Source organism: Engraulis encrasicolus, chromosome 7 (assembly GCF_034702125.1).
Source record: "Engraulis encrasicolus isolate BLACKSEA-1 chromosome 7, IST_EnEncr_1.0, whole genome shotgun sequence".
Lineage (NCBI taxonomy): Eukaryota > Metazoa > Chordata > Actinopteri > Clupeiformes > Engraulidae > Engraulis > Engraulis encrasicolus.
In genome coordinates, this window is record NC_085863.1 from 51,377,091 (window position 1) to 51,393,759 (window position 16,669).

General features: G+C 44.8%; 1 protein-coding gene across 1 annotated transcript in view; it reads right to left on the bottom strand.

Annotated features, from left to right (window-relative positions):
* Nucleotides 1-535: 535 nt before the first annotated feature.
* tenm1 (teneurin transmembrane protein 1) overlaps nt 536-16,669 on the bottom strand; it is a 299,549-nt gene continuing 283,415 nt past the window's right edge. The window contains exons 27-37 of the mRNA XM_063202269.1: nt 16,151-16,419; nt 9,272-9,562; nt 8,475-8,722; nt 7,757-7,899; nt 6,130-6,341; nt 5,483-5,698; nt 4,455-4,700; nt 2,966-3,512; nt 2,419-2,561; nt 1,130-1,468; nt 536-1,054 (exon numbers count right to left, since the gene is read on the bottom strand). Of these exons, the coding sequence (XP_063058339.1) occupies nt 644-1,054; nt 1,130-1,468; nt 2,419-2,561; nt 2,966-3,512; nt 4,455-4,700; nt 5,483-5,698; nt 6,130-6,341; nt 7,757-7,899; nt 8,475-8,722; nt 9,272-9,562; nt 16,151-16,419 (3,065 nt within the window). The 3' untranslated portion in view covers nt 536-643. The remainder of the gene's footprint in view (nt 1,055-1,129; nt 1,469-2,418; nt 2,562-2,965; nt 3,513-4,454; nt 4,701-5,482; nt 5,699-6,129; nt 6,342-7,756; nt 7,900-8,474; nt 8,723-9,271; nt 9,563-16,150; nt 16,420-16,669) is intronic.

Below are 16,669 nucleotides of genomic sequence, written 5' to 3' on the forward strand. Positions count from 1 at the left end.
CAAAATCTACCGTTCAACTGAGAAATACTTTGAAACAACGGATGGCATCTTTCACACTGCAGTAAAAACAAACAAATGCATTTCAACAGGGAATCACAGTCCTCAGAGAAGAAAAAAACATAAAGGAAAAGCCACTTAAAAAAACTCACACAACATCTGAAAAGTAATAACAATCCATTTCAGAGCGAAACTGAACGCCGTTTTAAAAAAAGAGAACAGCACACTTGCGAAAAAAACAAAATACCATCATGTGTCACATTTAAAGGCAGTTACGTTTTAGTCTTTGTTTTCTTTTGTTTTTGTTTTTTTAAGAAAAAAGCCTTAGAGAAACGTTGATGTGTCGAAATGTGGTTCAGATATGTGTTCCTGTTTGTTTGTGCGTGTGCGTGTGTGTTTGTGTGTGTATGTTAACGTCTTCAGATGTTTGTTTGTATATGGTTGACCGTGTGTGTATATGTGACTTGTGTGCGCACGAGTATATGTGTGTGTGACCTGTGCTGTGTTTGTTAACGTCTTCAGGTGTGTGTATGCATGTGTGTGTGAGCTATGTTGCGTCTGTGAATGTACTGTATATGTCTGTGTATGCCTGTGGTATATGTGATCTCTGTGAGAGTCTGTTTAAACGTCTTTGGCACCCCGGCGGTTACCTGTGGCCCGTGTCGGTGCCGGTGTGCCGCAGGAAGTGGATGTTATGCGGGCTGTCGGCCAGCTCCGGGTGGTCTTCCACGGGGAGCGCGTACACGCCCTCGTAACCCGCCACCTTGCCCTCCGCCAGGAGCTCTTTCCGCTCAGCCTCCGTCCAGGCCCTGGAGCCCCCGTCTCCCTCCTGCACCCTGCGCTGCTCCCTCAGCCAAGCGGCCTGCACCGCGCGCACCCTGGCGGCCTCCAGGAGGCGCTCTCGCTCCTCGTCGGGCGTGGCGCCGTAGCGCACGTTGAAGCCTAGCACGGCGTGCCGCAGCTGAATGTCGGCGAAGCGGCGCTGGCGTCCGGCGACCTGGGCGCTCATCTGCGACACGGACACGTTCACGCCGTTTTCCAGCACGCGGACTCCGCCCTGGACGCTGCCTAAGCCGGCGGCGCTGACGGGGGATGACGACACGCCGCCTTGGCCGCTGGTCCCGCCTCCGACCACGCCCAGGTCCGCCTCCAGGGGGCCGGCCTTGATGAAGTAGTGCGTGTCGCGCCCGTCCACGGTGAAATGCACTCCGCTCAGGTAGACGGCGCCGTTGAGCACCGCGGCCACGCGACGGCTGTCCTCGCTCGCCACGCCGATGATCTCCGTGGACACCACGTCGTCGCGCACGGCGAACTTAACGCCCTTGCCGAAGATGGAGGAGAGGGCGGAGAAACGCGGGCGCCGCCCCTGCCGCCCCTTCAGGCGGTCGTTAACGGGGCTCATGGGTAAACGGTCAAGCGAGATGAAGTTACGCAGGTGTCTCTGCAGCTCACACTGGATACCCAGAACAACCTAGTGGAGGAAAAAGTCAGGTGTGAGTACGACAGATGAGAATGTGTAGGGTATTATGCACTGTCTGCTCAACATGTTGAGAATGAATGTATTTACGGTATGTGCAGAAAGTGTTTGTGGGTGTCGGAGTGTTTTTTATGTTGCTTTGTTGGGGTAATAGAGGTTCAGAAAAAAATCACAACACACACGAAGGGCAGTAAATCAGAGTAATCTTATAGACTTATTTTTTAAAAAGCATTTGCAATGTTGTGGAGTCTGTGTCCCCACGGTGATATATCCCCATTGAATTCATTGGAAAATAATTAGACCATGACAAAGAGTTACAAAAAAGGGATTATGACAAAGAGAGCATGGGGGCCATGCAGCACAATAACCGGCAAACAGACTGTTTCTTATTAACTGCATACAATAGTCAATGGTTAGAACTAAAACCTTCTCTCCAGTCAGAGAAAGCCAGAGTTGATTTTAAATGTGCACTGTGTAAGATTGTGGCCAGCGTAGGTATTGCAACTATGCTTCTCATTGAAATTGTGTTGCTTATTGCCAAATTTGATCTTTTCATGAATATACTAGTAATAAGTAGTAGTAATAAACTAGTATTTACTAGTATGACCAAAGTACAGTAAGTATTGCAGCTAAAAATGTCTATTTCTGGAAATTCAAAATGGACCATGGAGAAGATCCCCCGTTTTTTGTTTTTGGTAGCCTCTTACTGCAGCAGGGGTCGCCGGCGACCCTATTCACTTGATTAAAAAATCTTAACTACATCAGAACAACATTGCTGTGACATTACAGAGAGCCATAGTGCTGCGCTAAGGGGTTAAAAAGGTAACATTTGTGAATGGTCGGCATGGATATCTGGAAATAAACTACAAAAAATAATACACAATGCAGCACCTTTAACATTGGAAAAGGGGTCTAGCTTTGACAGTTGTGTTGTCTCCACTCACCTTGCTGGGGTCCCACTCGCGAGTCCTGCTCTGCGTCTGCATCATCTCGTAGGTTTGCTCCATGCTGTCCACCTCTGGCTTGGGGAAGCCCGGCACCACGTTCTGCAGCTGGAAGCCAAAGAGCTGCAGCCAGCTGCTCAAGTCTGCCAGGATGTGACATCACATCATCAAGAGGGAAACAGGAAGTTAGTAATATAGGAATATGAGCATAAAAGTACAAGAATACGTATGATTGTTATTCATGAAGGTCATCGAAGTTAAGGGTGTGAATGACGTGAAGACGTAAAAACATTCAACCTTTCAAGAAGCTCAAAAAATAACTCCAGCTGTTTACAGTTGAATGGATAACCTTTGATATATACATCACATCACAATTAGCTTATCTAATAACTCATTAGTTACTACAGTATTATTATAGTATTTGCGATTTAGAATTGATGAACCACATTGTTGAAGCACAAGTATATACACAGCACCACAAAACCACAGAAAAAAATATGCACTGGCAGGACCAGTTAGTGTCACTGACACCGCATGGGAGTCTAACCTGTGGTGTATCTGGTGATGTCCTGCAGCCTGCCCAGAGGGTAGTTGTTATTGAAGGCGTAGAGGTTAAAGGGCTTTGGCTCCGCGCTCAGCTCCCTCCACAGCTGGTGGTTGGGAGTGGTCCACCGGCCGGCCACCACGTCATAGTCCCTGTAACCCAGATGCACCAGGCGGGACAGGGGGTCATAAAGCCCTCCCTGGAACCCTAACACCAGGGTGAAGGTCGGGTTGGAGTCGTGGTAGATGTCCCCATACGGCGTGTAGCGCACCTCCTTCACGATGCGTCCCCGACTGCTAAACACAGCTAACGGGGTTCCGGCGTTGTCGCAGGCGACGTAGAACTCTTCGCCGCTGCTCATCTCCATGGCGATGAGGTGCCCCTGCAGGTCGTAGTAGAGCGAGGTGATCTGGGAGCTGGTGAGGTTGTAGAGGTGAGTGACGCGCGTGGGCTCCGTCAGGTCGGCGTAGAAGAACTGCAGCTGCTGCCCGTCGCTGGTGCGCTGGGCCACGCGCCGGCCGAGACCGTCGTAGCGGAACCACACGCTGCGCTGTGAAGGCAAAGTCAAAGTCAAAGTTCAAATTCAGCTTTGTTGACAATTTTTTCACACACTACTAGGCATTCAAAGGAATGGAAATTATGTTTCTGGCTATCCCATGCGTAAACAGAGACAGGACAGCTATTAAAGTGAAAACAGGAAAATATGCAATAGGTAAGAGAAGTATTGTGCTATCACTTGTCCTAAGTGTAACAAGAGTAGCAAGTCTAACAAACAATGGTTAAATTCGGCCTGAGCTGCCCGGGATTGAGCATCCGAAGCACATAAGCTCATACTGCATTAGGATGGATCAACAGCATCTTTTTCACACTTGTCAGCAAATAAAAAAGTAATGCTTGCCCCAACCCAAGACCAGAACCTCCCCACATGGTAAATCCTTTTTTCACTCCTGGTAACAAATAATAAATAACATATCAGTCTAGCCACTACAGCATCTATGTAATAAGTTAATTTTGAGCTAACAAAGAGTCACAGTCAAGGGCGCTAAGGTGCCAATGGGGACCCATGTTCAAATGTGGCCTGTGTCTTTGCCCAACCCTACCTTATTTCCTCTCACTCATCTTGCCGTCATTACGTCATTGTACTTTGCAAAGCATAAAAGCCCATTAAAAACATATATACATTATAAACATCGAAAGAGCTGCCAAAGAGTTGCAGTCCAGGGTGTTAAGGTGCAGGCTGTCTATGGGGACCCCAGTAGAGGCATCAAACCCGTTGGAGCTGTCAGGGGTGCTGCCAGAATTTTTGGGCCCCTTGAAAAATTCGAATGTTGGGCCCCTGTCAGTGCTGTCTGTGTTTGGGCCCTTAGAATCTGTAACACCTTTCCCCCCTTAGCGGCACCCATGGGAGCTGTACTTAAAAAGGATGCAAATAATAAATAACATGCAAGCCTAGCCACTACAGCATCCATGTAATAAGTGAAGTTTGAGGTACCAAAGTGTCTCGGTCAAGGGCGCGCGTCAGCAGGCCGTTGGAGTTGTACTCGAAGAGCACGCTGCCGCGCTGGCGCAGGAAGCCGTCCTCGTCCACGCGGTACTGGATCTCGCCGAGGCGCGTGATGCGGTCGCGCAGGTCGTAGCGTAGCGGCGTGAGGCGGGCGCTGTTGCCGTGGCTCAGCAGGTTGATGTTGCCGTTCAGGTCGTAGCTGTAGCGCCACTGTGGACGCTCATTCACAGACACCTGAGGATAGACAGTTGAGTTTAGCTTTTTATTTAGTTCATAGAGTTCATTGACTTTTTTTCCAAAGGGACTGTACACAAGTAAAATTAATAGTGTGCACAACTAGATGAATTGTATAAGGTTTTAGTAATACATGCTAGTTTCCACTTGTAGCCATACTGACTCTTTACACTTCAGTATAGTGGGCTGGTCATAGTTCAGCACAGAGCCATAGACTGACACAGAGGGCACATTGATACTGCATGTCCACAGAAAAATACAGTGTTCTCGTGTGTTTTACACTTGGTATGTTCCACAACTACAGAGACAGATGACACACTGATATGGTTATAACAACCCACAACGCCATACTAAACGCCATTCATTTACATGAACAAACTAGAGAATAGAGCAGTATGATTGGGGACTGCACACTCTTGTTCACAGACATCTAAAGAAACAGGGCCTAGCTTTAGTAATTCATCAGATATTTAGTCCCTGCAAACTAATTAGGGATTGTGTACATGGTGAGGGACAAATGAAAAGGGCAATTCTAGTGTTTTGACAATCTCTCAATACAGGGACTGTGTAATTAGCTACTAGCCAACAGCAATAGACTCAAAATCTCCCTGTTCTTGTATCAAACATATCTTTGACCACCAGAATAGCAGGCTTTGAGTGAGAAATACCGTAATTTCCATTTCAAAGAGAAAGGAACAATGGAGGAAGAGAAGCAGAGAAGAGAGATAAGAGAGTCAATATAAAACTAGGGAGAAGATAAGAGTGATGATGAGCCTTCTCACCGCCTGCAGCTGGCCGTCGGCGTCATACTCGTAGGAGTAGCGCGTGATGTTGGTGTCCACCCCGATGCGGATGTCGCAGACCGTCACGCGGCCCATGCTGTCGTACTGGATGGTCATCCAATAGGCGATGGCCTTCAGGATCTCATACTGCACCTCGATCACCTGCCCGTTGGGGTTGGAGATCTTGGTGTGCTTCATGGCGTGCGTGGTGATGACCTGCAGTGTTGCCCACATCACAAAGCATTTGTTAGTCAAGATGGCTGGTGGAGGTAGTGGGTTAGCCGGTATGAGAGACTATGTGAGTATTATCTTTCAAATGGCCCAAATTAAGTTAACAGATACCTAAGTAGCATACACGTGTTTTGTAAAGCAAATTCAGAAATAAGATTATCATTGTCTTTACAGAAGACCTAGGCAAGGTGAGAGGTGTTTGTTGTGAAGGTGATCACCTTAAACATGAAGATAGAGCCCCTGTTATAAGTTTGTCATCAGAATGATAATCGTATTATTGACAGATTGACAGTCATATTACTGTGTATACCAAAGGTATTACTACGTTTTAAGGAAATTGTAAGGTGTCTGATTGGTACAATAGTGCACATTACAAGGCTAACTGTGTAACTGAAGGCACAGAGAGAAAGTCTGACCTGGTTGAGGTCATAGTTGATGACGCTGAACTTGCCGAACTGCTCAATGCGGCCCGACACATCCACGTAGCGGTAGAGGTCGATGGGCAGTGGCGTCTCGTTGATCATGGCCTGCATGCTGGTCACCCGGAAGTTGTTGTAGCTATAGTCGAAGCGGGCGTTCACCAGACCTTCCTCGCTGAAGCGGAAGATCTGACGGCCAACCAGAGGCCCTGGATGACGAGAAAAAAAAACGATTTAATATCACAATTAGTCTTTATTTTACTCTTTGATCATTCTACCGAATATTGTGCAAACATGAAAAGCTGCAGAGTTGAAATTACACTAGCTACCTGCAGAATTGTACCCTGATGTTTGACTCCATGTTAGAACAATTTGACTCTCCAGAGTGTTGTAAATACTGTATACTGTAAACACTGTGGCACCCGATGTTTTACTGTGTAGTGAAAGTTGGGAAATTCTGCTGGCCAACCAGAGGGGAGTATGCAAAGAACCTGGCAAAGTAGTAACCCAAGTTAAGTTAACCTTGTGGTAGTGGTAGTTGTTGGATAATGCCGTCGGTGTTGCAACTGCACACTGCACCTTGATATCTTTGTTTACTTTCTGCCACTTTCAATGCATCTTATTCTTAACTACGTCTTCTTCTTTAGGACAATGCTATCAGTGTTGCAACTGTACATTGTGCCTTACGCTCTTCTTGTTTAAATTTCTCCTTGTAAGTCGCTTTGGCCAAAGGCGTCTGCTAAATGCTAATGTAATGTAATGTAATGGTAAGCCATCTAATACAAGAGCCTGGAGTCCTACATGTCTTCACTAAATGGCAGCTGTGGGCTATGTATTAGCAGATTCACCACTTCATGCAGGCTAACCTAGCCAGGTTAATCATTTATTTAACCATGTTCTTGGAATACTCCCCTGAGTGACAAGAAAAAAACATAGAAAATAGGTCTTAAAATCTGCATGCCGACCAGAGGTAGGTGAGGAGAAAAAATAGGACTTTAAATCTGCCTGGCAAAGGTCCTGGGTGACAAGGAAAAAAAAGAGTTGAAGTTGTTAAGAGGTCTGTCAGGAAAATCTGCCTGCCGACCAGAGCCCTCGGTGACAAAAACAAATAGTGCAGGATTGTGTCAGGAAAACAAATTGCTTTTGTGGCTAAGTGGCAATCTGAGAAGTCTCTGTCAGCAAAACAACATCCTTGAGAAAATATTACAGAAACAAACTCCAAAAATAGCATGCATATATTAGTGGAAAATTCTCTAGTCTTGGAAACATGAAAAGTGAATCACAACATAGAGGGGTAACGCTGCGCTTCAAGCATTTACCACCAGCAAATTAACAGCTATGTCTCCCACTAAGACACACATCTTCAGCAAAGACTGGATAACCTCATTACCGTCTGTGAGAAAGTAGGTCAAGGTCACCAAAAGGGTCTAAATGAACTGCTGGGCCCAGCGCTGTCTGTTTACTAGCAGATCTGAAAAGTAACATCAGAACGTAACCTCAAAAGTAAACCCCCATCACATTTTTGATCAAACCAGCTCAAACTCAGACGATCATAACGAGACCTAATGTAGACATCTTACCCATATGGAGCAGATGTGTAAGAGTTAGGTCGAAAACGCATTACCTGTCTGCTTGTATCGTATGGAGCAGATGAATCCGTCCTGCATGAGGTGGATGGTCTTGATGGCTCCGGCAGCCTCGTCGTAGGTGAAGGTGACCAGCGTGGAGTCGTACAGCACCTCCGACAGGTGGGACATCCGGCTGTACCTGTAGACGACATTATTACATACTTTATAATGGAAGAGAATTACTACATGTAAGTCCTATCCTCCATATATATCAATGGCCAGGACTATACTTGAAAATCCAGCCCATTCGTAACAAATGCCATCTTGAAAACTGCTGCTCTGAACTGGCGCCAGTTGGCTGTGACCATGTGCAGCTGGAAATGGTGCCATATTTGATAGCTGGTGGATGCTAACTGGCGGGAGCTAATCTGTGCTCCTTAGCCTTGACCGCCTGGCACCTGGAAACCACGGCGCACCTCTGCGTACGGCAGCTCTGACAGGTGTGGCATGTGGCGTTAGCTGACATGGAGGTCTTGCATACAGTATAACAAAGAGTGACTAATACATTGGCCTTGGCTGGGCTAGGAACTTCGTAGTAACTAGTAGGTAACTCGTAATAATGCAATTTCTTGAACACAAGAATATTTGCAATAATGCAATATCTTGAACACGAGAATATTTGCAATAATGCAATATCTTGAACACGAGAATATTACATCACTGTGATGTTTCCTCATTGCACACTGCCCTTATTTTCCATAAAGGAGTATGCACCTGTAGACGGTGCGTCGGCCCGTGCCCAGGTGCAGGGTCTGCAGCAGCCGCCCGTCGTGGGAGTAGTCCTGGATGAGGGCGGAGGAGGGGGCGTCCGGAGGGGTGTAGGTGTTCCGGTAGTAGCCCACGGAGAGGGTGGACTGCAGGCTGTGGCGCACCATGCTGGGCATGGTGACCGAGAGCAGGTAGTCCGTCTGGTCGTACTCGAACGTGTAGCGCCGCTGACTGTGCAGCAAGAGCATCACCGACTGGGAAAATGGTACAGACAGGTGAGTGCATGAATGCACACAATCACATGTGCGTACACACTAACACATGCATGTGCCGTGCTCATACGTACACACAGACACAGACACAGACACACACAGACACAGACACACACAGACACAGACACAGACACACACACACACACACACACACACACACACACACACACACACACACACACACACACACACACACACACACACACACACACACACACACACACACAAATACTGTACACTCTCACAAACTCACTCTCACACACAAAGTGAAGTACACAAGAATACACTAGTACAATAGTAATTCTAGTACACTAGTACAATAGTAATTCTCCTTGGACCTCATGATGGAACGCTGCTTCCTGTCTTAAACGTTTGGCACCAAACAAACACTATATATATATATATATATATATATATATATATATATATATATATATATATATATATATAAATATTCACATTTAGTATCATCATATGTATCATCATAGTATCATGATATGTTTAGAGTAATACACTGCACATCAGGTTTACCTTCTCCAGGTAGGTGTAGCTCCAGCTCTTGCCGTTCGCCCAGGTTCTGGAGATGAGCTTGCCACTGTCGTATTCTCGCCTCTCGGTCCAGTTGCCTCGCTGTATGCTGCTGACCAATCCCGCGGGAGAGTAGGACACGTTCACCTCGTTGTACTTGCTGGGAGACCAGAGCACCGGCCGACCCAGCGGGTCATACTGAATCTTCAGCGTGAACTTGCGGTGGTCGTCGTAAATCTTCCCGATACGTGTGGTTTGGTTGAAATCGATGGACAAGACGTTCCTATTGTGGGCCTGTGGTTGTGTGTGGGGGAGAAAAGAAGAGAAGAGAAGAGACGAGAAGAGAACAAATGAGAAGAGAAGAGAAAAAACAAGAAGAGAAGAGACAAGAAGAGAAGAGAAGAGAAGAGAAGAGAAGAGAAGAGAAGAGAAGAGAAGAGAAGAGAAAAGAAAAGAAGTGAAGCGAAGAGAAGAGAAGAGAAGAGAAGAGAAGAGAAGAGAAGAGAAGTGTTTTAATTTATCTATTAATATGATTACGATTCTGACTGCTGAAGTTTCACATCTGGTACATCCCCTTGAAACATTACTGACATTAGTTTATAGAGCTTTGGTTAAAATCAATGGAAAGCACATTCCTCATGTGAAGTCGTGGTTGTGTGTAAGGGGAAAGAGACAAAATGATTTCATTAATCCATCAATACGATTATAGTTGTTCTGACTACTTGAGTGCCATCTGGTACAACCCCTTGAAACATCACTGACATTATTTCTGATAAACTTGAAGTGAAGCAAGGGGTGGATGACTCAGACAGATGACAAAAGAGAACAGAAAAACAAAATGTCAGTGCTGCTGTCAATGCTGTTGACATCAGACAAACAATATTAGAAGGCTTTTTCATAAGAATCAAATGGAAATCGACTGAAGATGTTAGGCTAGAAATTGAATTGAAATGAGCAAAGTGCAAGAGAGAATTTCTTAAACAAAATGAGACCTGCACTTTTGTTGATTTGTGTGTTATAACACATCACAGCAGAGAAAGCCAGAGAGCAAAGGTTCACAAAGTTGTCACTAGAGCTTGCTGGAAACGTCTGTTTTGATAAAGCAAACAAGGCACGGCGAATTTTCACATTACATGTTGTACACAAGGGCAGTTCAAATGAGCTTCACAAAAATAAAAGCAAAGATAGAAAGCATGATAGAAAAATGGAAAAACACATGAAAACCCCTAACAAAATTAGCCATTTTCACTCAGAGGCCATGAGGCTATGTGGATATTAGACTGGCTTCAGAAGCACTAGCAGAAAAAGTAGCCCATTTTAGATCAACTCACTACTGCAGTACTCTCAGCGGAGGAGAAAAATCCCAACATTTCAGACACATAAAGACTTTCTCTCTTGAAAAGCGAGTACGCACAAGCGACTGACGTCTTGGGTGAGCATTTCCTTTAGGAAAACACAGTATATGAGAGGATCAAAATTGCAACATCCCAGGTAAATCTACTTAAATATTTATGCCAGGTAGTCACGAGGGCATTGCATGGCGCAATGGCAACATGGTGGTACTGCTAAAAAGACACCCACACTCAGACATTGTTCTGAAGAGGGGATTGGGGTAGAGAGATAGAGAGCACCAAAAAACAATAACACCTGTCAGACAAAATTAAGAAGTCAGTAAAGTGTTCCTGTTGAGAGGACTTCAGTCCACACCACTGAAACAAAACAAGTTAATGCAGATCTGGCACAGTGTTGGCTTCACCTCGGAAATACAGAATGTTGTTAGAGAGAGAGAGAGAGAGAGAGAGAGAGAGAGAGAGAGAGAGAGAGAGAGAGAGAGAGAGAGAGAGAGAGAGAGAGAGAGAGAGAGAGAGAGAGAGAAATATCTCACAGCTATTGTAGAGACTGTCCAATTACTAGAAAGGCTGAGAGTGAGAGAAAACAAACAAACAAACAAACAAAAGGGGGAAAAAACAACATGGGCTATTGTAAACCAGTGTTAAGGTCAGCATAGACTGTGGAGGCAAGACAGTGGAAGAAAAAAAACAGAATACCTAGCCTATTGATGAGAACTATTCAACGCCAAACAAGGACACCAGACAGAATTATTGGAAGGCTACCTGTATTTACAGTAGACAAATGCACAACTGATGAACTTAAAAGTTGCACATTCAGATACAGATAATGGGATCCGCCACAGCAGAATCCATGAACTGAATGCCTACACAGTATTGCAACGGGCCCGAATGTACAGTCGATATACAGTACAGTGAGATGGTTCTAACAACCCTCTCGTGTGTGTATTGGGGCCACCCCACTGTCAGCACTGGTTATTTTGTGTGATTGGCATGCCATTAACCGAGTGTTCGTCCCTTAGAGTTGGAGTTCAGTCGGTGTACTGAGGCTGAGAGTCATCCGCCTCCAGGCTAGACTCTTGGCCACCTGATGACCTGGTGGTACTACAGTATCTCAACAAACATCGCTAGTCAGTCAGTGGGGGCTGACCGTAACGCGGAGAGAGAACTGTGCATTCTTTATGAACTGCCAGAGTTGATTGCGTTTCCAGGCGCCGCAGAGATGTCAATAAGCCGATTCTCCCACCTGCCACCGCTGTGAAGACAATTGAAAGTAATCTTGACTGAATGAGTTTTGGCGAGCAGAAATAGCCGTGACAGACAATGGGCAACGAGGGGCATCTTCAGTGTTTTGCCGCATCCACTTAGGACCGTGCCTTTGGGGATTCCCCAGAGGGAGATTAGCACTGAGGCAGAGAGAGAGAGAGAGAGAGAGAGAGAGAGAGAGAGAGAGAGAGAGAGAGAGAGAGAGAGAGAGAGAGACAGAGACAGAGACAGAGACAGAGACAGAGAGAGCTGTCACAGTAGTCAAACTGTTGGACTACGTACAGTAGACTAGTGTTAGAATCAGGGACACATGAAAAGCTCTCTGATTTTCTCAATACAGAACAACCTCATTTTATAACACAGCATCCCACCAGAATTACTGCAGATTAGGGCTCTTGGGCTGTGCGGTCCAGAACTGCAAGCCTGCAGAGAGGGAGAGACAGAGGAGATTAAGCTACTTGTGGAACCAGACATTGAGAGTCGGCCAGACAGAAATGCCAAAGAGTACTAACTGTACCACTCCAAGATAGATCAAACAGGGTAGAGAGAACACCGACTGTACACGGAAAAGTTAGCTAGGGTAGAGAGAAAACGAAAGCTCAGCTTGCTCCAGTTCCATTGCAACACACTGTGGTAGGAGGACCTGGAAAATCTGAGAAAAAAAGACTGACCAGGCTTAATTGAACAACACAAATAAGCACAGTCGGAGATGGCAACCTGTTTTTATTTCTCATAAACTACAAGGCAAGGCAAGGCAAGGCAAGGCAAGTTTATTTATATAGCGCATTTCATACACAGGTGCAACTCAATGTGCTTCACAAAGTTAACAAATGTAAATGAAAGGAAAACAGGGAAATGAATTAGAGTCAAAAAAACATTTAAAACATTAAGATAAAACATAAGGTAAAAATAATAATCAAATAAAACATAAATAAACATAAAACCTTGAAAAACAATTCTTATTTTACTAATTTACTTCTCTTATTTTACCGTCTTTTCATTCAATAATTTAAGAAAGCATCTGAGAACAGCTTTGTCTTGAGTCTAGATTTAAAGCTATCAATAGTGGGTGCATTTTTTACGTCATCTGGAAGCTGGTTCCAAAGCTTTGAAGCATAGAAGCTAAAGGCTGCCTCTCCACATTTTGTTTTGACTTTTGGAATCACCAGCAAATTCTTCTCCGTTGACCTTAGTGACCTGGCCGGTGCATACAGCTGAAACATATCCAGTAGATATGTGGGTCCCATTCCATTTAATGATTTAAATACAAGTAGCATTGCCTTAAAATCAATTCTGTAGCTTACTGGGAGCCAATGCAGCGATCTTAAAATTGGAGTAATGTGGTCAAACTTCCTTGTCTTTGTAAGAACCCTTGCAGCTGCATTTTGTACCAGTTGAAGCTGTTTAATGGTCTTATTTGGGAGGTCAGTAAACAGACTGTTACAGTAATCGACTTTACTAGAAATGAAGGCATGTATTAGCTTCTCCAGATCATGTTTAGACATCAGGCCCCTAAATTTAGAGACGTTTTTTATGTGATAGAATGCAGACTTAGTAATTGCTTTCATGTGACTGTTGAAATTTAGGTCACTGTCAATGAGGATCCCAAGATTTTTAACTGTTTCCCTTGGTTTCAGTCCCTTCGTTTCAAGGATAGTAGCAATCTTTTGTCTCTCCTCTCTTTTCCCAAATATAATTACTTCAGTTTTTTCTGTGTTCAGCTGGAGGAAATTGTGAGACATCCATTTGTTAATTTGGTCTATGCAATGATAGAGTGATTCAAGGGGGACATAGATAAGTAGAGCTGGGTATCATCCGCATAGCTATGGTAATTTATGGAGTTATTCTCGATAATGTGTCCCAGTGGCAACATATACAGATTGAACAGTAGTGGTCCCAGAATGGAGCCCTGGGGGACCCCACAATCCAGAGACATTGGTGATGAAGTATGTCTTCCAATGGCGACAAAAAAACTTCTTTGTTGTAAGTACGATTTTAACCAGTCGATCACTATGCCCGTAAAACCAACCCAGTGTTCCAGTCTATGTATTAGTATAGAATGATTAACTGTGTCGAAAGCAGCACTCAAATCAAGAAGTACCAAGACGGATGATTTGCCAGCATCAGAATTCAATCTTATGTCATTCATAACTTTGATAAGAGCTGTTTCAGTGCTGTGGTAGGCACGGAAACCAGATTGAAACTTATCAAAATAGCTATTAGACATTAAAAAGGCAGTTAATTGGTTAAAAACAATTTTCTCTATTATTTTACCCATAAATGGTAGATTGGATATGGGCCTATAGTTGTTTAGTACCAGTGCATCCAGGTTGTTCTTTTTCAGTAAGGGTTTCACAACTGCTTCTTTCAGACAGCCTGGGAATATGCCTGTTTGTAGTGAGGTGTTGATGATCTGTAGTACATCTGGTGATATTAGGTGTAAGATGGATTTGAAGAAGGCTGTTGGTAGAATATCTAAGTCAGATGTAGAGGACAAGTCAAATTTTGTAACAGTAGAGCTATTAATATGGAGGGGGGGGATGGGGGTCTGGTATAATGATGCTTATTTTGCATCAGAGAGAACTATAGTGCCACATACCAGCACCAGAGGGCAGCACTGCACTACATAGCAGAGCCGGACGGTACACTGCCAGAGAAGAAACAGAGAAGGGAAGCCCAGAATAGATTTCCCTGAGTCTACGCTACCTAATGCTGTCTGCTTCGTCCAGACATCCAGTATATTCTCCAGGGGATACTGTAAAATGTTTTGGCTGCATAAAACACATACAAAGACTGTCTGAGATGCCCAATGGAACGGATGACACGGCAACTATCCTGTACTTGCAGACCAAACAGAGGATCCATTTGAAAGGCAGCTATGTGTCATCACCTCAGCCTTCTTCTACGCCTCCATGTCTGTCAAAGCCTCTGGCTATACTTTTAACTGTGCGTGAAAAGACAGCTCTCTGGATTCACCTCCAGTTGAAGGTCCACTCAACCTACCTGGCAGCGTTAAGGTACTGGAGCTGATGAGGGATGAGAAGCACAAAACAAAATGGCAGCAGCTTTGTCTGACTTGTGATTTTTTTTGCACACCTCAGCTGGCAAGTACGCTGGAAATGACCCATGGGTTGCTAAGCAGAAAAAAAGATAAAACTGCCGCACGCTGACCGCTTGGCTTTTACTTTTATTCACAACGCTTCGGTCTTTCATCAGACCTTCATCAGGTACCTTTTTCTATGTCTGGAAATCCATTCACTACTATGGTACCACACTTTGAGAAGAAAAAAAACATGTAGGCTTCTTTCAGACTGAGGTAATGAAGGTAACAAGGTAAGGGCTGATGAAACATCATGTCTGATGGCTGTTCTGGTTCTTATTCTTGTCCTGGATCTCTTTTTACAGGCAAATCGGCAGATCGGCTGATAGATTTTCAGGCAACACTGTGCAATAAGTGCCCAATTTCTGGTTAAGGACCAGGCACCCAGTCTTGATGTGAGAAAAGCTGTTTTTACAGGTGGACCCATTACTGTCAAATCATTACCATCACACCACTCCAGATGACACTTATTAGCTTCTTAGCAGCTATGTATCTCTTAGTAATTCCTTTTAGGCCTGCAGTGTAAGTTTATTCTCAGGAAATGGAAGTATACTGCACATGTGATTAGATGACAAATCAAGCCAGCCCACAGAGTTGTAAACCTGGTAGTAACCAGGTAATAGTTCATGATAATAGTCCTTAATTTACAGGATTAATAATCTCTACTACTAGATCCATGGGATTCATTCTCTCAACTATACAATTACTGTTGCAGTAGGAATTCATTCATCGGTTAAAACAGCTGCACCTCTACAGCAGTATAAAATGCAGTGTTTATTCAACACTTACAGAGTCAATTACAGAGGCACCTCTAGAGTGTATTTGGTCCCAGAGTACTCTTTCATTGTTGAATTAACACTACATGCATACTTTGTGTATGCAATAATCCAGGGAGCGTTCTGAGTACATTATTAAGAGATGAACTTGGAAAAAAATAGGAAACCTCCTAATATATAGCCTACAGGCATCATTACGTTAAGATAACAAGGAGCTCAGGCTCTTTTATATTGATATGGTATAATATTGATATTGATATTGATATTGGTATTGGTATAATGTTTCCAGGTTAACATAACTTGAAATACCCCCCTCTGGTGTGTTAGTGAGGCTTTGCAGTACAGTGAGTGAGTAAGCGGTGAGTGAGTGAGTGTTGGCGTAGTAGTTTACCCGTAGTCGTCGTTCGTAGGCGGTGGAGTTCCCCTTGGCCTGCTCGCGCCGCTGCCTCCACTCGATGAGGCTGTGGCTGTGCTCGCCGGGCAGCGTGATGTTGCAGCGCCCCACCGTGGGGTGCACCGTGCCCCCCGCCGACACCCCGGACACTGACGCCACGTCCGAGGTCACGTGCGGCTCCGTGCCCAGGGTCACCTCCATGCCGCTGGAGAACGTCACCCACAGCGAGCCGTCCGAGCTGATGCGGTACACGTTCTGGGCATGAGCTACACACACACACACACGTACGCACGCATGAACGCACACACACACACACACACACACACACACACACACACACACACACACACACACACACACACACACACACACACACACACACACACACACACACACACACACACACACACACACACACACACACACACACACACACACACACACACAAGCACATTATTTTAGTATTGTGTTTGTGTATAATTGTTATGTATAAAGGCAAGAGGAAGAAACTAGGTT